The sequence below is a fragment of the Phasianus colchicus genome, chromosome 20 (genome assembly GCF_987193195.1).
Source record: "Phasianus colchicus chromosome 20, bPhaCol1.hap1.1, whole genome shotgun sequence".
Taxonomy (NCBI): Eukaryota; Metazoa; Chordata; class Aves; order Galliformes; family Phasianidae; genus Phasianus; species Phasianus colchicus.
The window spans coordinates 2,552,778-2,576,048 of record NC_143455.1 but is presented as its reverse complement, the minus strand read 5'-3'; the positions used below and the strand labels follow the sequence as shown (position 1 = coordinate 2,576,048).

Below are 23,271 nucleotides of genomic sequence, written 5' to 3'. Positions count from 1 at the left end.
GCCCTGGCCAGCATCCACCCTCCTCACTCGCATCCCCGCTCCCTTTGGTCTCCCCAAAGGTCGCTCTCAATTACTCACTGCAGCTTTTTGTTTAAGAAATAGCAGTGGGATGTCCTGTCCCGTGCGAGCAGCTCTGACCACAGCCTCTGCCAAGCTACTACAATAGACATCTCCCTGCAGCCCTCTGGGCCCGGCAGGTCTCCAAGAGAACAGTGCAGGAATAGACAGACAGGCTCCAAGTGCCCACTCAGTGCAGTTTCCTCCCACATCACATCCTCTTCGCCCTTCCTTGAAGCTCTGCCCTGGGGCAGGTAGGGTGGCACACGAAAGAGGGGACGCACCAGGTGAAACAGAACTGCCAGTACAGCTTCTGTGTTTTGAGGATACATCCATCACATTGTGTTGAAGCACTGGACCACAAAAAGCACAGAAATGCAGCCACTGTTGTGGGGAGGCTACGTACCAAGGACTCAGAACGGCTCTGAGTCCTGAATGAAGAGGACTGGACTCCAAGCCCACCTTACAGCTGAACTTGCAGCAGCATATGTGTCTATTTCGGAGCAGAGAGTATTTTGTTTTCCACTATAGTTCTTGGATTCTTTTTGCTTCTGTAAGCCCTGACAGCTTAGCCACCACCCAGGCAGGGAGGTGTTAGTTAGGAGGGGCCTGCATGACACAGCTAATGCTCAAGAACACAGCTGAGCGTGGATTCCCGAGGCTTGTCTGAAAAAGCACATTCCGAGAATTTCCCTCTTCCGCTGCTACTCCCTCTTCCTCTTTCACAGGAAACTCTGGCAGAGAGCAAATAAATAATCAAACGACTATCACACCCAACTGGAGTAGTGATAAGAAATTTGGTTCTGATCCACAACAGAGAAATGTGATAAAATGCCTGCCTCTCAGAAGCCAGAAATTGATTGTTTGCCAAGAGACTAAAAATAAGCCACAGAGGGCTCTACTTAAAGGCATGCACTAATAAATGTCTCTATCCTTGATTAATCACGCTCCAATTTCCAGAAAAGCACTCTCTATTTTCCAGGAACAGTTTGTTGGGAGCTTTGGCAACAGCGGAATAAACACAAAGGCTAAAACTTGTAACACATCTCAGAACAGCTTCCTGGCAGCTGCAGGTTTGCTAGAGACAGTGTAATCCCTGGGACAGCAAGGGCAAACAGGGACTTGTTCAGCTGGAGCAGAAAGGATCTCCCTTTCTCCATGCCACAGGGGCCAGATGCTGCACTCGTGCGTCCCCACGTGGCTGCAGTAGTACCTTGGCTTCACAGCTTATTTCATCTGTTTCACTTCCATTGGTTAGAATGAAATCACTTCTTCCAGGCCAATGGGGAATAGAAATTCCAGCTGTGTGCTGGCACTGGCACACACTGCCACCTGCAGAACACACCCCAGAGCTGGGGACCTTTGGAGAGCACTCAGGAGCAGGGTGTCAGCACACCAGCCAAGTCTCACAGAAGGACCTGGCTGCGTGTGACAGCAATCCCAGCAGACTTGTGAAGAAGGTGTTTACACAGGCCGAGCTTTCCAGGACTCTTGGGGTGAAAGCAACCATGACAGAACTCCTTGTTAGCACTGTTTAACTTAACACGTAACCCACTATAAACAAGAACACTGTACATAAACAGAGCTCAGCCATGAATCATAGAAGGGACACCCGGTCTGGTTTAAACAAAGCATTATTTTAATTTCAAGATTTTATAAATATATATTTACAAAAGAAAGGTATCGATCCAAAGAGTTAAACAAATGTACAGCTCCCAAGTATTGCTACAGTCCAGGGAGACATACAATGTTAATGCAATCCCACAATTTACAATACCCATTATTCAAAAAGAAACCACATTCTTAATTTAAAATACCTCTTCAGAAGTTTACAGTATCTCCCGCTGTGAAAGCACAACCTGCCTTGAGCAGCACTACATGACAAGAAGGAACTGAGCCCTTTTGTACAGTTTTGCACACAGAACACACAATTTCTGCCACTGAGGTGAACACTGCAAGCCAACATTTCACCATCATACAAACGCTTTTTTTCCCCAGCCCATAGATTCCTTGGGGAACACAGTATGCTGCGTGGATTCAAGACATGCAAACGTCTTGCAAAGTCAGCATGCCGATGCCAGGTCTTCAGGCAGCTCCGTTAAGATTATGTGAAACACCCTTTGGTCATGGAACAGTAGAAAGCAGCCTGAACTTAGCCTCAGCTCTTGTTTTAATGGTTACCCCCAAATCCGCTGCACAGGTGGAAGGAAGTTCTGCTTGTGTAACCTCCTGTCCTGGTACCCCAGCAGTGACATTCCCTGCTGCCCACCCTGTGCACCAGCTCACACCAGGTGGCATCATTTCAACAGCTCTGCCCATCACCTGCTCTCACGCTCACTCTACCTCTGAAACTGTGTACAGCTTTCCTACTTTTAATCTAGTTGTGCTCTTCATACAGACACAGGCCTGCAGGAAAAAGAGGAGTTTTCCATAAATTCAGATTTAATCAAAGTCCTGGTTAGATGTTACTGAGACCTCCAGAAACTTAGAACTCCAAAGACTTAAGAAAAACAAAGCTGAAGCTGCTCAGCAGTCACTTGCTGCAGTTTCCACTTGACTTCGAAATCCTCCTACAGCCAACAGCAACACTTCCTTCGGATTTCCTTCACTGCAACAACCTCAGTGCCATTCAAATCACAGAATGAGAGAGATGCGGAGCCAAAAGAGAGCTATTTAAAGTTCATAACAGACCTCCAGGAACAAAACACAGCTAAGCCCACAACTGAAAACTACCTGAGGTACCAACTGCTGGAGGAGGTGAGGATGGTTGGAGAACAGAAGGTCCTGTGTGTGCATGGTTTTTAGAAGGTTACCTGGCATTTTTCTCTTAACATATCCAGTGAGTATAAACCTGCATCAGAGCACTACCTAGGATGTCTTCTGATTCAAAGTTCAGGCAATATAATTCTAATTAATCAAATTAAGAAAGGACTTAAACACAAACTGCTAGTGGAAAACTGAATATTAACTGCTAGGAGTGTTAACTGGAAGTCTTGCACAATGTATTTACTTTTAATTCACACCTCATTTAAGCAGCTCCCAAATCTCATGGTCAGAGCAACATTCTCTGTGCTTCACTACTGTGAATCCAATCCAGCATGAGGCTTCTACCATGCTCAGGATGTTGTCTGGTCCTCTTTAGCCACAGTCTGCAACAGGCAAAGAAAAAAAATAAAGTACATCACAGGAGAACTGTATGACTCACTGCCATAATTGTGGAGCAACACTTTCATGTTTTCCCAGAGACTGAGATTGGTCTGGGCCTTTGGTTAGCACTCAGAAGCTACCAATGAACACAAACCTAACACAGACTGTGTTGTCAATATTTAAGCTTCTTATCACACTGATGGCAGTAAGTACAATAAACACTTGGGAACCTGTGCAGCCAACCCACCTGCTCCCAGCCACATGTGTGCAACAGGGAGCCACTGTTAGGAAACTTGGGACAAGAAGCTGTTAAACGACAGCCTAGAAGTTGGACAGTGCCTAATGCTGCAGGGAGCTACAGAAGACAGAGAAGGTCCTGATGAGAAGATTTGGTTGGAGGTGAGGAAGAATATAAAAGGCAATGATAGCCCTTTCAGCTAGGAATACACACAGTGCAGCTGTGCACAGAAGCACAATGACCAATCGTGTCTCCAGATGCATGTTTCTGTGGCTAGTACAACCAGAAGGGAAAGCATTGCAGTACAAGCAGTAATTTAACAACGAGTTTTCCATAAGCAGTAAAATTGATCAAAAATCCTTTCATTCAGTCACTATTTTCCACTTATGTTCCTAACAGATCGGCCATATTCCAGTATCTTCTATGGCACTATGACACTAGTAAATAACACAAGCTCATGATGTTGACATGGAGTTCCATTTGGACCACAATTAGCATGCTCATCTGTGACTTCACAAGCAGAACTGGGAGGAGGGTGTCAAATTCACAAGAGTCCCACTAAAGAACTCCAAATAACACCTTTTTCAATCTTTCTTCTCATGGGTCAGGTAGGAAGGAAGCTTATAGACAAAAGCAAACACAAATAGAGGGCTTCAAAACCCTGATACCTTACCTGCCGCAAGAACTGCTTTCCAAGGTAGCTGGTTGCCATGCTTGTCAAGTTTTTCCTACTGCCAACTTTGCATCTGATGTATCCATAAAGGTTGGCTCCCTGTAGAACCACTCCCATCATAACTACTGCCTAAGACACAAGAAAATACTGTCACCGATTTTGCATCACCTTACTGGTAACAAACAAAGTCCATTACTGAGTTGAGGGAGGCAACTCACCAGCCATTTCACTTTGAAAGAAAACAGAGCACTGAAAGCAAATATCACCCAGATGATAGGGCAGGTAATCAGACCCAGCCAGAAAATTCGGGACTCTGATTCTGAGGAGGTTTTATGTCCTTGTGCTGATACCTAGAAACACAAAGTAAATGGAGATTAACAGATCTCACCATCACTACAAACAGCCCAGAACTTACAAGTCTCCTGGGTTTTGTCTCCACACAACTGTACTGGATGCTTTGGAGACCAGCTTCTATACCTTGTGACAAAAGATGTTTCCATTTGGGGGGAAGTAGCAACAAATTGTCTTGGAATATTTGGGGCAAAAAAGCCTCAGGAAGTTTGAGAAATGTTACATGTGCTGCATGGTTCAGTTTCAATGCACAGAATCACCCAAACAGGTAACACCTTCTACCTTAACATCACTGTACAGACAACCAGAATTTCACTGAGTGCTGCCAGAACTAAATATTGATACTTAGAGCCATCAAATCAGGCAATTTCTACACAGATATGACTCACACTGCACTACTGGTTTTCTTTATTGAGAAGATCCCAAGCAATCACTCATTCTTCCTATGAATAGTTAAAAGATCTGAACTGAATGAACTCATGGATCAATGTAATGTATTACCAGCAGTTTAGGTACTTTTTATCCTCTCCCTAACGTATTCTAGCTTTTCCAACAAGCATAGTTTTGAGAAAGAATGTGTCTGCAGGGGCACAAATTCATCTGGAGAAAGTTTCTCTGCACCACTGTAGATTTCCAGTGTGAGCACAGGAAATGACTTTTACCTCACTCCACATCTGTGCACCGGAAGTGCTGTTACCTCCATGCACACATAGATAACAGGCAGGGATCAAAAGGGTAATTGACAGGACATGAGGTGCCAACAGAAGGCATATTAAACACACAGCAACAGGTAGAATGAACACAAGGGAGCAGTAACACTATGAGCAATGCTGGATTGTTTTTCCTAGTTCCAATGATCTGCTATGGGAGGTAAAAGATATGTCAGCTGTTCTGTGCTCACACCAGAAAATTTCAATGTTCTTGACAAGACATGGGAACCTTTACAACATTTTATGTGAAAACGAAGTTACTCACATAAACATTTTTCTCAAGTGTCGATCTGGCTTTTAAATAAAGCAAAAATGTAAAAGATGATGTTATCCATTCAGTACCACCATGAAACAGGTAAGTGGTTACAGATCTGTGGCTGGACGCATCTAAACTGTGCAGTTCATCATCACAAACATAACTGTTAATTAACAGGGGGTTGATAAACCTGAAACAACTAAAGGAAGACTTACCTTTCTAGATTCAAATTTCCAGTGACTTCTACCATCATCATCCACCTGATTCCACCAGCGGAGGCCAACCATCAGTCGCCCTGTGACATTCTGAAACAGACAGAGAGCAAAGAGGTTTTAATTTGCCACTACGAGAAACCATCTCAACACTGCACCCACAAAAAATTATGATTTTTCAGCTCCAGATTTTATTGCTGTTAGCTCTGTGAGAAGCTTTAAGTTCTCCAGGCAGCAAATTCCCTCTTACATTGGTAGCTGCTGGTTTCACAGCAATCTGCTCTCAGTGGCTGCACAAGTTCACAATGCTAGCTGTATTTTAGAATGAGAGGCATCACACCCTGTAAAGATCTCATATTCCATCGCTCTTGATTCTGCCAAAGCTTGGCTGTTTGGGTTGCTATTTGCAATGTTGCTCATTTGTTTCACATGTGGGCAAACAAGATCACAAAGCTCTCATATCGAAACCCATTTTCTGATACATTCAGTACAATAAGAAATTGCTGTACTAACATAAATGACGTATACTTCTGGTGACTAAGAAGTGACCTTTCTAAAAATGAAGCCTGTGCTGCCTTAAAAGAATAAGTCTGCTATGTGATCTCCATTTGATTTTCAAAAAAAAAAGCACTTAATCAGCTACACAGTGTTGTTTCCTAACGAATTGCAGTACTCGAGTGTATCTCAAGTATAATTTTGTTGGAAAGGCACAAAGAAGGTAATTTTTGTGGAACAAATATCACTCTATTCAATTATTCTTATATGGTTAGACATGATAACAAAAAGCATGAGAGGAACTTACCTTTACGGCCCAAAAGTCACACGACAAGAGAAGAATAATTGTCACCATGCAGGCAATAAAGCTGCTAGTTAAGAGCTCACAGAGCAGATAGACAACTATCGCACTGACTCGGAAGAACAGGTGGAAAAATGATGCCACTGGATGCCTGGAATGAAGTACAGCACAGTCACAGTTATTTCAGACAGGACTGAAGCAATTTCAGAGAAACAACATTGCAAAGTGATCCTCTCCCACCAAGAATAAGGATCTGCATTATTATGTGAAACCAGTGTGTGAAAATATGGGTAAAAAAACCTCACTGGGAGCTCATCCTAAGGAGGAAATATTCCACTCACAGACATAACCCAAACACAACGAGAATCTAGGAATGAAGGAGCCAGGTATTTATTTATTTATTTAACCTCATGTTCAACATAAGCCAATTTTTTTGAGGTAAATTTGAAAAGGGTTCTGACAAGAAACAGCAAACTGAGCTGCATCACACAACAGACATGCCTCCTTTCTGACTTGCACAGTGCCCTGTTCAGAAATGTACAATATCAGCATAGCACCAGGATTTCACACTACCAGCTGTGTGGGAAAATACAGACCATGGCCTGAACAAATGACTGCCCTGTAGGAAAGGGCTCACGTGAGATTGGGAATGCAAGTATACCACCTCTAGCTTCTGCATATAACCAGAAAAAGCTTATTAGTGAGAAAATGCTCTTTAGCTGTGAATTATTCTCCTTGCTTTCTATGAATGATTGCTCACCCTGATATTTGATGCATTATGGTCTGTGGCTGTTAAATATATGGGCACAGTACTAAGGGGTCACAGCAGACATCTTGCCAGCTTGCTGCTACATGTATGTGCTGGGGAAATCCCAGGGCAGACATGATACTGGTTGGTCACTGCTGGTACTGAGGGCTTGGCAGACACTGATCAGCCAGCTGATGCCAGTAAAATAAGTACCTCCCTATTAAATCAGTGAATGTGAGCTCATCTCCACGTACTTTCTTTCAGGATTAGCAAACCTTATTCAGAAGTGCTGGTGCTTCTGCCAAACACTGGTGTGACCACAGCGGGACATGGCAGGCAGCAGGGCAGTGCTACTCACACTAGGAAACAGAGACTGGCAAAGAGATAACAGACCAGCCTGGAAACCAGCGCTCAGCACAGCAAAAGCCTCCTGTTACAGAGAGCTCAGAGACACTTTGTCAGTAACGCGTACACACAGTTAACGTGGGGACTCAGAAGCACAAAGGCACAGATACGTGGATTCCACCTGAGCTTCTGGAACTGCCACTGTCAGCTAAGCAGAAGTTACTCTGCATTCTTTCTAACAAAACAAAGATATTTGCTGTGATGTATTTCAACTGAATACAGCAGCCAAGGAAATGGGGCCAAGCTCATTTTGCCGGTGTCCAGCAACAGAACAACAGGAGGGGACAGTCCCTCCTTCTCCATACTTCTGCACAGAATCCATCTATAAACTCTAACCAGGTCACTGACCTTATTTTTGACTTTTTTGATCTCCTGGATACTTCATCGTCGGCATCAAACAGAGAGACATCCTCAATGTCATCACTGCTGCCCTAATGAGACGAACAGATGCAGAGTTACAAGAGAAAGAGAGTCGCTTTTCAACTTCAACCCGGGTCACTTCTGATTACACTGAAGTACTGGGATGATGATTTAAGATTTAAACACATGCAGCACGAAGAAAACGTTAGAAGTAAAAGACACAGAAACCGGATTTTACTACGACTGCTAATTCAGGCAACGCCTCCCGTGCTGAAGAGAGGCAAGAAGAGCGGCGAGGCCTGCTCGTGTCGAGAGTACTCCCCTCAGCCAGGAGCCAGCTCAGCCTCTGCGCTCCCCCCTGTACCCAGAGCCCACAGCAGCCACCGAGCACCCACAGAGCGCAACACCGGAGTCCCAGCGAGCCCCACGCAGCCCCACGGCCGGGCCCAGAGGAACACCGCGCAGCCCCACGTCCATACCGAGCGCCGCCACAGCCCCCACCCCTCACCTGCCGCAGCATGGCCGCAGCACCACTTCCGGCCGCGCCACGTCACCACAGCGGCCAATCTCGCGAGAGTCACAGCGCCGCGCCTGCGCACTGGGGCACGGCTCTGACGTCAGAGGGAGGCCGTGGGGGAGGGGCGGGGTCTGCTCGGCGCCCGGCTGTGGCGCGGTGCCGCGTGCTGTGCGGGCGCGCTGTGGCCGTTCTGTGCGGCCGCAGCCCTGCTGCCACAGCCCGGCCTCAACCCTCTAATGCGAGAAAATCATGTTTCCAGCACGCTGGCCCCAGTGCCCAGGGTCAGACAGCGGACTCTGTCTTGTCAGGAGCTGGATTAATGGAAAACACGAACACTTGTTTTACCCTCAGGAATAAAGGAATGCACAGCCAGCAGTTCAGCTTGGTTTAAACGCAGCAGTTATTTTCTCTTTCCTGAGGCAGTGCCACATGCTTTGGATTTCTCATGCACCTTGCTACCAGCACACGGCTGTGGAACTGTTCCGTAATACCAGAAAGCAGAGGAAGAAAGGTCTGATCATAAGATCCAAATGTTTTCCCTCGACCGCCGTCGCTGCTCCTGCGCAGCACTGATGGCAGCTCCACCACAGCACAGCTCCACCACAGCACAGCTGAGGCTGGCGGTGTCTCTGGGGCTGACTGCTCCCAGCCCTGCTCCAGCAGGGACACCAAAGCAGGGACACCCCAGCAGGGGCCCAGGACCACATCCCAGCAGCTCTTCTCCATGCTGGACTCCATGAAGTTCCTCCAGTCTGTTGCTCCAGCCTGGGCAGGTTCCCCTGGCTGGCAGGCAGCTGGACCCCCATAAGGGATGAGCTCCAATGCTGGGACCGTTTTCACGGCCCTCCTCTGGATGTTCTCCAACAGCTCCGTGTCTCTCCTGTACTGAGGATTCCACATCTGGACACAGTACTCCAGGTGAGGTTTCACAGCACAAAGCAGAGGGGCAGATCCCCTCCCTTGCCCTGCTAGCCATGCTGCTTGAATGCATCCCAGGATATAGTTGGCTTTCTGGGCTGTGAGGGCACGTTGCTGGTTCATGCCCAGCTTTCCATCCACCAGTACCCCCAAGACTTGTTCTGCAAGGCTGTGCTCCATTCTCACATCCCCCAGCCTGTATTGGTAGTGGAGCTTGCCACAACCCAGGTGCAGACCTTACTTGATTACCCTCCAGTTCTGGCTGTTCAGCCAGCTTTCTGTCCACCTCGCTGTCTATTTATCCAGCCCATACTTCTTTAGCTTGTAAACTCTAATCAGTCTATACAAACTCTAATGAGAAGAATTTTTATTCAAACAGTTGAGCCATATCTTTGTTCTATTAGTCTTGAATGTGCTGTGTCTGTAATAACAACACATCTAGCAACTTAAAACCCAGGAGAGGAGTCATTCCATTCACTGCCTTGAGAAAGAGCTGAAAGTACAAATAATATCTCATGGAAAGTTTAACAGCAGAGACACCTTTTGTACTTACATAGAAACCACAGGGATCTTGACACAGCAGGCTCAGCTGGATACCCAAGGAAGCTGTTACATTAGAGAACCAGAATCCTCAGATGCTGGTGATTTGTTGGACTAATGGGTTACCTCAGATAAATGTATTAAGTCCAAGTTCAGGAGCAAATATCTTCCCCTCCTTAGTAAAAGAGACTGTAGGTAGGCCTTTAGTTTTCCTTAACCATGCCTTCTTGCGTGCTCTTTGATGATCTTCTTTGAGCTTTGCCTGGTTTGCCTGACACTGAGCTACAGCAGCTGCAGCACATGCCTCCTTCTGCTGTCCTGTCAGAAGTCTGAACTCACTGTCAGCCTCGGAAGGATCTGCAGCGTATGGACAAAAGGGTTTTTTTCCCCTGCAAACTGATTCATTTTTCATTTGTGGGATCATTGCATGTGTTGAGTTGATCCGTTCGGAAGCTGTACGGTGTGTACCACTATGCTGAACTCTGTCTTCAGGGAGAGAAGTGCCTTGACTGTGAGCACCATGAACTTTCTTTCCTTGTGGCAAAGCACTGCAAGTCTTGAGACGTACAATGCAGGGAGCAGGAATGGAGGAATTCACATTGGGCCCATGCAAAGAATTTTTCAGCTTGAGTTGCAGCATTTTAGTTTCAAAGGGTACAGAAATTCTTTTCATAGTCAGAGAATCACTGTGAGATCTCGCACGTTGGATCTGGGCTGTCAGCTCCTTTTTTTGTTGCAGAGGGGTTGTGTATATTCGCCTTTTTTGTTGCTGTTGCAGCAGACATTCCAATGCTTTCCCGGTTGCTGCAGGATGCTTTGTAGTGGAGCGGACAAAGGATGGCTTGCTACTCTTCTGCAGCATGCTGATAGTCAAGAGGAACTTGTCAGAGGACATTGAGCCCTTTTTCTCTTCCCGCTGTCTGTCAGGATGTGCAAGTACAGAAGTGCCATATTCAGATGTACCATCTGTTTTCAAAAACGAAACAACACCGAACATAAATGGAGTCAAGAGCATTGTCTGAGGTCATTAGCTGCATGGTAGTACCCCAGGTAAGACCAAGGACAGGTGCTGCATTGGTAGGCATATGGACAGTCCAAGTTTATCTACACAACAGGCAACACAGGCAGCAATGTACCAATGATGCCCATTTCAGTTTGTTCATTCTTAGCCTTGCTAGCAATACTGCCAGAGATAATTCTGTCCTGGTGACCTGAGGAGTGATTATTGCCATAGTCTGTACCAGTCAAATGAATGCCAGATTCTATAATATACATCGTACAGGGAATGGCCTGATACCCAACTTGGCTTCCCCTGCACCCCTTTCTTGTCCTTCAGTTTGTATATTGGGAAATGGCTTTAAGAGAAGTCATTTCCCAGCAGAAATCTGTGAAAGAGCCAACATCTGAGAACCACTATGAACTACTTCTACCCAGACCTGCATTTGAGCTTGAAATCACAGGACACATTTTGTATTCTAGCTTTGATGCCTGAAGTGATGTCAAGGCTGACTTGCATGTTTAACAGACACATCAGGATGGATTCATTATTAAACCTTTAATTGAGAACTAAATTTGTCACATTGCAAAGCAATGTCATGCCATTTATACATCACTGCTTGGCTGTTTTTTGTTTGTTTTTTAAACTGGTTAACCGATACTTCTGCCTTCTGGAAATATATTTCAGAGGATATTAAGCTTCGTTTGCAAAGGCAGAACACAGCAAAACAGACTGATTACAGAATCAGAATATCTTGAGTTGGAATGGACCCACAAGGACCACCTAGAACCAGGGTTGCCCCATTCTAGGCACAACATCCAGCACTTGTTAGACTTCATGCAGTTGGTGATTGCTCAAGATCTCTCTGCAAGGCCTCTTTACCTTCAAGGGAGTCAGCAGCTCCTCCTAATTTATTACCATCAGCAAACTGACTTGGTATGCATTTGAATCCCACCTCTGGATTCTTTAAAAACATTGAAGAGAACTGGCCCCAAAATGGAGCGCTGGGGAACCCAACCAGTAAACTGGCCATCAGCCTGAACAGTACTAATGAAAATCACTGCTTATTCCTCACTCAGAGATTTGTTCAGTCTGCACATACAGGTGGCTCTGGATCTCAGTTACAAACACCCTGAATTTGGGTAACAGACTTCTGATGGTTTCAACACTTCTGAAGTGAGATTTCAGTGTCTGCCCAACTCCAAAATCCATCAGATTCTGAATTTAAATGCTGGGAGAAGCTGTAAGTTGTGACAAATACCACATGACCAGGGACCATGTCTGTGATCTCAGTGCTGTCATTTTCAAACTGCAGCTTGCTGTGTCAAGCTGGCTGAGATGATTTCCACATATATTATTTTAAGCACGTTTTTCTTAGCAGCTACTAACTACCTGAAGATATTTCCTACACATATCTCCTACGTGTGATAAAGAAATCACAGCTTGAATAAGGTTACAGAGAAAAAAAAAAAAGAAAGAAAGCCTAGATACCAGAGAGCTAAGCTTTATCATAGGACTGGATTGCTTTCCCTATTTGATTGATCTTATACAGCTTCTGTAACCACTACACCCTCTACAAGGATCCATTTTGCCACTGCAGACCTCTCATCCAGAATTGGCCTGTCTCCTACAGATCATTACTTCTTGTTTAATCCGTTCATTTATCTTAGATGCACTCATTCAGCCAGCATCCTACCATGCTATGACAAGTTCTCACTAGCATCTGCCAGGTTCCTTACAGAAGATGCCTTTGCAAGCTGTCCCAAAGCAAGAGGATGGGGCTGGTTCTTACCAGGAGCAAAAAGCTGCTCTTCCTGGGTGTGAGAAGATCTCCTGCTCCCAAGCAGATGCTCCTGTTGCTGGCAAGCTGCTGGTTTTATCAGTTCATTGCAGAGAGCTAGAAAGCAGAAGAATACATCATCTCTAAGCTGTGTTGGTGTTAAACTTCCATTTAAAACAAAAATCCTCGTAAATTATGAGATTTGAAGTCTCTGGCCACTGCTTTGCCTCTTATCACAGCTTCTGAAGTCTGGATGTTAGAAACAACCCACTCGTGTTTGATTAACAGAAAACATCACAGGAGCCAAATGCTGATTTCCAGAATTAGGTGTACATATACACCACCCAGATTTTTGCCACGACAATTAAAACGATCAGTTTGCTTCCTGTTTCTGCCCACTGTACGTCCTGCAGCAAGCACAGCTGCTTCGAGGAAGTTAGTAATTCATGCTATGAAAACTTCCCTACCTAGCCCGTCTTCTTCTGTGCAGCTTGAGCATAGAGTTGGAGATTTGTGGTACTGTATTAAATAACTGCTGATTTCTAAAAAATCACACCACAATACGACAATTTAAAAGGTGCCTATTTATGTGCAATTGCATATCCTAGTGATGGCAAATTCTGGATGCAGGTGTCCTGTGATTTTCTGGGGATTTTAATAATTCAAGCTCTGAATCAGCAGCGTGTTTCCATGCACACCAGCTGTCAGGACATGAATAATATCACTGATGGATTACTCAGCTGGAAAATGACTGAAACTGTCTTAAGCGTGCTGAATTTACATCAAACCTTTCTAAAAAGGTGCAAAGGTTTTACAAAAGCCTGGAAACGACAGACCCATTGAAATGCAGCAGCATGTCTACTCGGCTGCACTTCAAAAAGTGAAGAGTCTGCACATGAAGACAGCAGGTACCTGATGCTATTTCTAACCCACTTCAGCAGACCTTGCCAGAGCATTGCAAAGGCCATATCTAGTGCTTCGAGGCACTCCAGAACATTTTGGCAAGCAGATCAAGCATGAGCAGGTCAGCACCTCGTGTCTTCAGAGTGAGGCGACGCATCTGGCTGGCAATGTGGCTCTTGGTTTGCTGGGAGGGAGTCAATGCTGTGCCCAAAAGGGAGCTCTCCTGCTTCTGCTTCCATTCCATCTCTCGCTCAGCACCTCGCGTGTAGTCCCACATGACATCCTCAAACTGGAACATCAGCAGGCTGCTGGTTGCATTGATCACCATCCTGGGGGAGGAAAGGGCTCTTAAAAGCAAGAATATCATTAATGCAGCAGGTACTGCCTAACAGGTCCGTTTGCTTCTGTCTAATACAGACTCTGAGGGTAATTAAACAGAACTGAGAAAATGATCACTTCTTTGTGAAAGAAAAAAGCAGTGGCAATTAGTCCCATCAGTCAGATACCGTACTTCTAACTCACACAGTCTGCCTGAGCTCTGTGCAGCTCTTCTCATCCCACTTATGGTAAATTCGTTGCCACAAAGGATGACAGTTAATGAAATAAAATAAACATGTCCCAGCAGTGGACTGAATTTGACCAACGTAATGCCACAAGAAATTGGAGACACCATATTATCAGGGGCTTTAAATCTCAAGTAGAGGGGTGTCCTGGGACTGGCTAAGATGGAGTTCGTTTTTCTTCCTAGCAGCTCACCTAGAGCTGCATTTTAGAGTCATGACCAAAAGAGTGTTCACAACACATTGGTGATTTAGCTCTCATCCAGAAGCTGGAATCACCGTTAGAGGTGTGGATATGAAGGAACCTGGAAGCATTTTCCAATGTTGGCATTTCTACTGAGACAGGTCAGGGAGCAAGCAAAGGCTTTGCCAGGTCTTGGCTTGTTTCTGCAGCCTCTTAGTAATTTGAATTCAGCTTTACAGTTCAGATTTTATCTGAAATCATACAGAAATGAGAAATTTTCGACTGCTGAAAGAACCAAGCAAATCATTGTTAATAAAAAAAAAAACAATTTGTCAAAGCAGTCCTGAAGCAGCAGAGTCCTTTACAGCTTATTTGTAAGAAAGAGAGATGGCAGAATACATAATTCCTTAAATTACAACCTAATTTGGTAGAGTCTGACTGCAGCTGTTGTCACCAACCTGTTTTTGGCAGCACAGAAAGATACAGGATCCCCTCTGCTGCTGCCCACCAGCACTCTCAGGCAGCTCCCAGTCAGGAAGTTAAACACACGGATCTTCCCATCAGCACAACTGCTGACAACTCTGAGACAGAGCAACTCCAGAGACAGAACTTCCCTGAAAACAACATGCAAACATTGGTGCAGTCACCATGCCTTCACAAGGAGACAAGATCAACTGCCTCTTGTTTTGCAAGGGATGCAAAGCCCTGCCTCTGTCAACAGGCTTAAAAAACACAACTGGAGCAATCAAGATACTTGGAAGACCTGCAGAAGTTCTTCATAACCAGTCTTGTGAAGATCACCAAAGTGACCATGTCCAACAAGCAAAGCCGATGCTCATCCTCAGAGTAACCACTGTGATTACAGCTATCTGCCACATTTAACATTTTATTTTTGTGTCTAGGAAAGTAAATAGAACAGTAAGATGCTATAGTTCTCGTAGTTGTAATAAGCAAGTACTACAAATTGATCTCATATGCAGTTGGTGGGGTTCAGCATGCAATGCAGCCACCATGAACATACACAGTGTCAACTGTTGACCAAGCTGCATGACACCCAATTGAGTGAAGGCTGGAATCCTTCAAATTTTGGACTATGCAATGTTTCTGTCCTCAGTCACTCCTGTTTGTGAACCAGCAGCTGTGTATTTGTATTTTAGCTTGTTACGGATCTTCACAACTGACAAATGTTGGTTATGGCCATGTGTTGCCTAACACTTTTTAGGTGGAGGACTGTTGGAAAAGGAGAGTTCACATTCTAGCACTGACCAACGTAAGATATTTTGTGTTCCTGTAAGGGAGACATTTTTTTCTTTTTACAGCATACACCATGAAACACACGGACACTTACTTCGGGTGGCGGAAAGCTGTTAGGCACCTCTGAAGGTCTCCCACCATGCTCCATCCCAAGACATACCCGTCATTGCTTCCTGAGACAAGGTGCCACTGACCAAAGGACAAGCACCTCACTGGGCCTAGGTGCCCTTCTAGTATCTGAGAGGAAAAAGAAACAGGTGAGAAACTGATTGTGGTGGAAGGGGCAATTACGGTCTGAGCCCAGGTGAGAATGGGTTATCTTGCTCCCAAGATGCAGCTTGATGCCATTCCTCTCATAAATCTGGATTCATGCTGCTTCTGGACACCTGCAAAGCTAATGAGCAGACTCTGGCCTCAACCTTTACATTGCAGAGCAGCCATTCAGCTTCTTATAAACTGCTGCTGCTTCTGAGAACAGCAAACTTCCTATTCTGGGCTAACCCATGACACCTCCAACCCTGGAAGCTGCTAGTCCAGCCCTCCCACGCCCCTCTCAGGTTCTCAGTGCTTCTAAATGAGCAGAGCTAAATGTACCTGCAAAGATTAAATAACGAGGGGGCTTGAATACAAGGCAATATCCCAGATAAGAACTTAGAATAATAATAAAAACTGGTTTGCAAATATCTTTCACCAATAATTCTGCAGTTCCTTTTATCAGTTCGGACTCTTCTCTTATTTCTTTGCTTTGCTTTGGTTTTAGAGAGTCTCTGGGACAGAAGCTAGCTTTGATAAACTAGTACAGTAAACTAGCACAGGATTATCCATCTAAGAAACTTACTTTGAGCAGAGCGCCTGTGCCAGCATGCCAGACTTTCACCAGCCCTCTGTCACACCCACTGACAACATGGGTTCCATCCATTTTAACAGCATAAACAATACTGCTGTGTTTCAGGGTCTTAAGACATACCCCGCTGTCCAAGTTCCACACTGTTAGGATTAAAGAGGAGAAACGCTGACAATTATCTGTCCCTATTGTATGGTTTTGGTTTTTTCCTGAGTGCAATATGAATTAAAAGATGCTACTGCAGAAGGATCTGCCCCTTGTATCTGCAGTTCTGCCTGGAGCCAGGTGTTGACATAAAGAGTGTGACTACAAAGCAAACTTTTTAAATACAAAGCCCTGACAATGGCACATCCTTTCAGTGCTTAATCTGCAAGTGAATCACAAGGCAAAGCTGCAAGCTGTACCACTTTCCTGAGATTTGTTCTGGCCCTATAGCCACATAGCCATTAAAAATAATAATAATAATAAAATAAGCAATAATAAGAGTAAAAATCCACCCTTATACACTTGTCTCCAGACTATCACCACATATATCACTCCAGAACTCCCCAGTACTCTGCCATTCCCTTGGCTGCACAGCTCCTAGCTTTGGCTCTCACCTTTCACCATCCCATCTGTGCCTCCTGACACAAACTTCTTGTTGTGTAAATCCAAGCAGGTGATGGCCCTGCAGTGACCTGTAAAGATTTTCATGCAAGCACCACTGTATATATTCCAGCATCTATATGGTAAAGGAAATACAGTGATTAATGATATAATTTATGGATGATTAATTACTTCCTACTTAACAGGCCCAGCTCTTCTCAAATCCATGCTACATTAAGATCAGGAGACGTCCCACTGAGTTAATGAGGGATTCAGAACAATCAAATCAGGCTTAACATTAAATTTTTACATTTTGTCTGCTCTTCCACCTCCAAACTGCCTGGAAATTTGCAGTTGGATTTCAGCTCTGGCATGGCTACATCAGATTGACCTTCAGATGGAGAGCTATACAGATAAGCTTCTTTATTTCTTTGCTGGTGGGTACCAAAATGATTTCGGTTGACTTCGTCTTGAGAACTCAACAAACAACACTCTGGGGAGGGGAAGGGCAGGCAGGAGAGCCTGAATCACTCTTCCCTTATTGTTAAATGCTGTTTTTGTGGATGTTGTGCATGCACCATGCCAGAGCTTTCACCCCTTGTTGTTACACTCCTGAGATTCAGTGGTAAATAAGATGAAGCAGCTGCTCATCTCCACCCCCTTTTGTCAACACACAGGACCAGGGCAGGAGCAGCTGCACACCAGCAGCAGGCTGCAGGATTTGCTCAGCACAACAAACCTCCTGCAGGGTCATGGAGGAACTTGGTGCAGACCTCAGCAGGCACAGAACCTCACTGCTGGCACCTACCACACATTCCTGGTGCTTTAAGGTACAGTGATACACAGCTTGTATGAAAGCATCTTCCTACTTTATTATTTAGTATTAGGTGAAACTGGAAAACAGAAGCAGTCCTATGGTGGATGTGTTTAATTTATCGGCTTTACTTCATTACTATGGTGAAAGTGATGGTCAGGAGGATTCATAAAGATTGGAGTGGAAGGATTTAAGCTCTAATTTTTTAGATTTCCAGGGAGGTAGGATCCAGGGCACAGTCCCAGGGCTGCTCACCTGATGCTGAGATCGCAGCTTGCGCTAAGAATGAGCCCTTTCTTCTCATCAAGCAGCAGTGCTTTGATGCTTCCAGCATGCCCAGAGAGCAGAGGTGGCACTTCTCTCATTGACAACACATTAAAAATCCTCACTTTTTGATCTGCAGAGCCAATGGCTACCAAGTCTCCCCCAGCATAGTGGATTACTCTGTTTGGGTCTGATCTGGATAAAGAAGAGTGATTGAGATGAGTTTTTGTCAGTTAACAAGCTCTAGCAGTATTCAGTACTGAGTGACCCTCAAAGAGCAACCTGATAGGCAGCCTGCTTAGGATGTGGATCCTCTGCAGAGCACCACAACTGTGGTCCTCATTCTGCATTCCCAGGTTCATATCTGGAAGGTAAGCTTTAAAAAGGGGAGAGGGCTCCTTCCAGCTCCACATCCCTTATGATATACCATGGGTCCTAACCCTTGTGTCTTCAAGAGTGATTCCATTTGGCATCTTTATTAAAGGAAAAAAAAAAAAAAGATTTGATACTGTGAGTTGTTTATCACAGACACCAAGACCCTTCTCCAGCCATAGATGCCCACAGAACAATTGCAAGGAAGGGGACAGGGTTTCAGAAGCCCTGTTTGGCCCTACAGAGGTAGTGCAGAAAACAGTCAGGTGCAGCACAGGTACCGGTTAGTGAGGACACGAATATTGTAGGAGCCACAGAATACATTCCTCTCTTCCAGCTGGATTGTGTCAGTTTGCAGATCATGATAGGCTGCCTGCAGGTTGTTTTCTTTCTCCTCCTCCTTGTCTTCCTGGTGGTAAGAAATAGGGAAGCATTACCCAGGAGTGGGGGTAAGACACTGTTGTTCCCTAGCATTAGCCATATCAGCTTACTCCCTACAGGAACAACAGAGATGAAAAGTGCCAGTAAAGAACAACCAGCATGCAGTAACTCCTTGGTTAGCACAGAAACAAGGCTTCTTCCCTTCTGCCTCACTCAGTGGCAGCCACTCTTTATCCATTGGAATAGAGGCCATGTCTCCATGATGTCCAGCCTTGCCAATTCTATGGCCTCAAAGCTACTCCTGTGCCTGGGGGGAAGCATTAGGACAAAGCAGAACATCCTTCTGGACGTGGATGCTGGCTTCCCCCTGTGCAAGAAGTGGTCCTTACAAGCTGCTTGCAGTGGTGCAAGCCAGAAGCAGAAGAGCAAAGGAACTCCAAATTCACAGTTCTGTTTTCCAAGACAACCATGTCCTCCCTTCTCCCTGAGATGGAAGAGACACAGAAGGCAAACCCCCCTCCAACATACCTTTGTTTTACTTCCAGGGCTGTGTTCTCTCACTTTGATGACACATCCCTTTTCATTTAACTGTGGAATTGCCACGTTGACTATTTTAGCATAGTTGGAAACTGCTCTCCGAGGGCACAACCCCTGGAAGAAACCAACAGAGGCAACACAATCACAGCAGAGCTTGGTCTGTACTAACCAGGGTGAACCTCTCCTCCAAGCTCTGCTGTACTGCATCCCAACCCCCAGCTCTGGCTTTTCACAATGAAACCTAACATTTCCATCATCCTATGTGGAGCAAATAAAGTTCACTGGGCAGAGCTAAAATGACCTGATCACCAAATCTTGATTTTAGAATGTCCTCATCAACGTTCAGAGTTGCAGGCTCCCTAAATGTCACTAAAAGCTATTCTGTTGTGTTTGAGACTGCATGAACATCCAACCCAACTTTGCAATGGAGGAAGGAATAGGGTGAAGCTGGGAGGTGGCCTCCAGAAAGGCAGCTCTATCTCATGGTTTGGGCAACAACACGGGAAAGAATAAAATAAGGCCACAATGATGGCAGAAGTCCAGGCACCGTACCTGCAAATACAGGATTTTCTTCTGTACCACTTTTTGACACGCATGCTCCTTCTCAACTTCTTTGGCCAGAAAAGCCCAGTATCTACTCACACTGGCACATGTTTTAAGGGATTTGTTATCCAAAAGCCCTGAGGAACAAAGAGGACAGAGCAGAGAACAACATCCACATGAGAAGCCACCCGTTACCCTCAGGGGAAACCAGTCTTGGAAAGTGAGAGACGCCTTACCCAGGATGTACCGGGAGAGGTGAACTGGCAGGCAGCGAATTAAGTCCTTGTATGTGACACGAGAAAGTGATGGGAGAGATGTAGGACATGGAGGGATGTCCCCATGGGCTGAGGATGCAGTAAGTGAAGCAACCTCTGCACCATGGCCCTCTGGGATGGGGCAGCTGGCAGCTGGGGGACAGAAGCGTGCTGCTGGTGTTTGCCCACCTAGAAGACATTGGAAGGGACAGACAGTAATGGGACAGCTGTCAGTGCAGCCAGGGCTGAGCTTGGTGGGAGTGCAGTCCTACAGTTTTCTCCTTGCAAATGGGACGTTTCCCAGTTAGCAGCACTGGGGGGAAGGCGAGGAGTGGGGGAGAGGGGAGGTGAAGGGGTGGGGGAGGTTCTGTCCTGAAAATATCAAAACAGCCTCTTGTTAAGGATGTTTTCAGAGTGGGGTACTCCTGCTTTAGCCATCAGATTTCCTTCAGTAGAAATAAATCTTTGTCGTGACGCTGCAGCAGAAAAGAGCACGACAAACCTCCCCGCCGTCCCCCAGATAAGAAGCCGTTAAGGCAAACACAGCGGCTTCCCTTCTCACCAAACCGCAGCCCCGTCCTCCCACCTGCCCGGAGGAGGAGCTCGGTGCCTCCTGACCCCGCTTCTCCCCGGCCCCGCTCAGTGCCGAGGCGCGGATCGAACCCGCAGCCCCGCAGCGCCGCCATCCCGCTCCGCCCCGCCCCGCGCTGCCGGGACACCGCGCTGCGCTGCCGGGGAACCGCGACGCGTCGGTCCGGTGCTGCGAGCATCGTCCGTGCGGGTCGGACCCAGCAGGAGGGACGGCAGCTCCGTGCGTGCTGGGCAGAGGCAGCGGGACGGCCAGGGCTCTGCTGTGCCCGCTTCTCGTGGGCTCTGGCACTTAGAGGAAAGCAGGGCTCCAGCTCCGCCACGGCGTTGTTTTCCTTTGACGCGGCAAACACAGCGCTTCCCACCAGCACCGGACACCTACATGTGCCCCACTGCCTGACTGTGCCATTAAGTCATAGGTGGGAGCAGGTTCCTTGCTCCGTGCAGGCAGGGAGGTATGAGCAACCACCAAAACCACACTGGGACCCCAGAGGACATCCCCACCTCCCTGCAGACAGCCTGGACCATGCCCTGCTCTGCCATCTGCTTCCAAAAGCAGAACCTGGAAGGAGTTCTCCATCTGCACCGTACACCTGGGGGTACGTGCCAGGGACAAACACTGAGTGTGGGGCATGGAGGAGTTGAGCCCAGCAGCTGGGCAGCAGGCTGCACTTCTTATCTGCTGCACAGCACTGAAGCACAGCATGGGCTGGCTGTGACCCAGCCCCTTTGTTGGCTCTGGTGCTCCTGCCCCAGCTGAAAGCATGTTGCTGGAGTTCCACTCCCCATGGTTGCAGGTTAGGGTCTGTGTTCTGCAGCAAGCAGTGCATTCCTGACATTCATTTACCAGATAATAATAATATACATCATTCATTTACCTGATTTGACTCTCTGGCAATACCAGAGAGTCAAATTGGGTAAACCAAAGTGGATGTTTTCCTGGCTCAGTCTGTTCTAGGATGCTGAAAACTTTGGGCAGGTGCTCCAATCTGCTGGGGCTCAGAGAGTGCTGGGATGCTGCTCTCTGCCACAGGGTTTGGATGATGCTGTGTGGGACTGGGGTTTGGATACAGTGATCCCCATCAGTCCCTACCAACTTGAGAATGTTCTGTGTTTCTGTGGTTCTCTGACCTTCTGGACTGAGCCAGCAGTCCAGACTCTACTGTGAAACCTCCTCTACCAGCCCTTTGCAGGCACAGAGGACCACCACATCACCCTGGGGATGCTGTGGCTCCAGAACTCCATGTCCTGCAGCAGGTTCTTGAGCTGGGTTGGCTAAAAGCTGCAGCTCATGGATCACTGCATTGCTGTAGGGCATCTTCATCTTGTCCTCCATGTGAGCACATGGCTCCATGTGCATCGCCTCGTGGACCTGGGCTGGGGAACAGCAGGTGCTGAGCTGCTGTGCTTTCTGTGCAGGGCAATGCAGATTTCTCACTGCCCTCAACAGACACCTACACCAGGGACTAATGGCTGTGCTGGCAGGGTCTCACTACAGGAGATGAAACCTTGAGGGAGGTGGTGGTAGGACTTCTTTCTCATCCACCCAATGGCATGTGGGACATCCCTGCTGTGTGTGCAGCATCCTTGAAGGGCTGAGGGTCTCAAATGGAGCCCAGAACAAAACTGGAAGCCTGTGCTGATGGCTAACAGGAATTCATGTTGGTCTCAGACAAGAGATGTCACAGATGGAGGGGCTTACTGTGTGAGAATTGGGTATTTGAGGCTCAGAGTGCCATACACACAGCATGGCCAGCTGCCATCAGGACCTACTGCTCACCCCACAAAGTTTGCACAAGTTCTGGAAGTACTGGCTTCACTTGCAGGGGTTGGCTTTTGGTGGTGACAGTGTCACTGCCCTGATCCTGCTGCAGGTAGAGGAAGCCAGAGAGCAGTACAGCTTGTGTTCTCTTGCACCACGAGCCACCAGCAGTTACTGATTTACCCCATCCCATCCATCTGCACAGCCCCACAGAATGCCCTGCTCTCCTGGCTCCAATGCCTGCAGTGGGGACTTTGCTCAGGGAGCTGATGCCATGATCCAGGTTTTGGCACAAGGTGAGCAGCTGCTCAGTGCCTGGCACAGCTTTTCCCACAGCAGCTCAAGAATCACACAAGAACAGCCTTGGGGAAGGGGATTACCATGGACTACAAAGTTTAAATCCAGTGGGAAACATTTTTCTGCAGGCAGAGCTCACACTCATTGTATTTTTGCTTCAGCACTTGGAAGGACTGGGACTGAAGTGAGCCATCCACTTTTTATGAGCCTCAGACTTTGGTGCTACATCACTGTAGCGATTTCCTTACAAGGGCTTTGGAAGAGCAGGGGTCAGAAGAAAGCCAGAATGCTGCAGGGCTTTGGGATCCTTTAGGGAACCTTGCATGGGACCTTTCTGCCCCAAACCAGAGATAGAAGGAAAGGGTCAGCGAAAAAGCCCCATGGGCAGATGATGTGATGTCACCAGAAAAAAAAAAGGACTTTT

The 23,271-nt window shown here is 46.6% G+C and overlaps 2 protein-coding genes and 1 long non-coding RNA gene across 5 annotated transcripts; 1 reads left to right on the top strand and 2 right to left on the bottom strand.

Moving 5' to 3' along the window:
* Positions 1-1,673: 1,673 nt before the first annotated feature.
* On the bottom strand, positions 1,674-8,549 carry TVP23C (trans-golgi network vesicle protein 23 homolog C). The gene is made up of 7 exons (XM_031599184.2): positions 8,462-8,549; positions 7,942-8,024; positions 6,447-6,591; positions 5,648-5,737; positions 4,334-4,465; positions 4,116-4,244; positions 1,674-3,206 (listed from the first exon to the last, which is right to left on the bottom strand). Exons 1-7 carry the CDS (start codon positions 8,471-8,473, stop codon positions 3,174-3,176), a joined length of 624 nt encoding a protein of 207 aa, XP_031455044.1. The 5' UTR covers positions 8,474-8,549; the 3' UTR covers positions 1,674-3,173.
* Positions 8,550-8,604: 55 nt separating this feature from the next.
* Positions 8,605-18,119, top strand: LOC149915349 (uncharacterized). Its single transcript, XR_016459055.1, has 3 exons — positions 8,605-9,388; positions 15,672-15,863; positions 17,713-18,119. It is a non-coding gene; the product is annotated as an uncharacterized LOC149915349 (long non-coding RNA).
* FBXW10B (F-box and WD repeat domain containing 10B) lies at positions 9,635-21,648 on the bottom strand. 3 transcript variants are annotated; one of them, XM_090121811.1, is made up of 13 exons: positions 20,763-21,648; positions 20,183-20,389; positions 19,956-20,083; positions 19,395-19,517; positions 18,767-18,894; positions 18,105-18,308; positions 17,050-17,171; positions 16,445-16,593; positions 15,701-15,843; positions 14,811-14,966; positions 13,738-13,937; positions 12,718-12,822; positions 9,636-10,894 (listed from the first exon to the last, which is right to left on the bottom strand). In XM_090121811.1, the coding sequence occupies exons 1-13, from the start codon at positions 20,968-20,970 to the stop codon at positions 10,056-10,058; spliced, it is 2,712 nt and encodes a 903-aa protein (XP_089977937.1). In that variant the 5' UTR covers positions 20,971-21,648; the 3' UTR covers positions 9,636-10,055. The 3 variants fall into 3 exon arrangements, with proteins under 3 accessions (XP_089977938.1, XP_089977937.1, XP_031455039.2); XM_031599179.2 differs by having other exon boundaries at positions 9,638-10,894; positions 20,787-21,648; XM_090121812.1 differs by lacking the exon at positions 14,811-14,966 and having other exon boundaries at positions 9,635-10,894.
* Between the last annotated feature and the right edge of the window lie 1,623 nt (positions 21,649-23,271).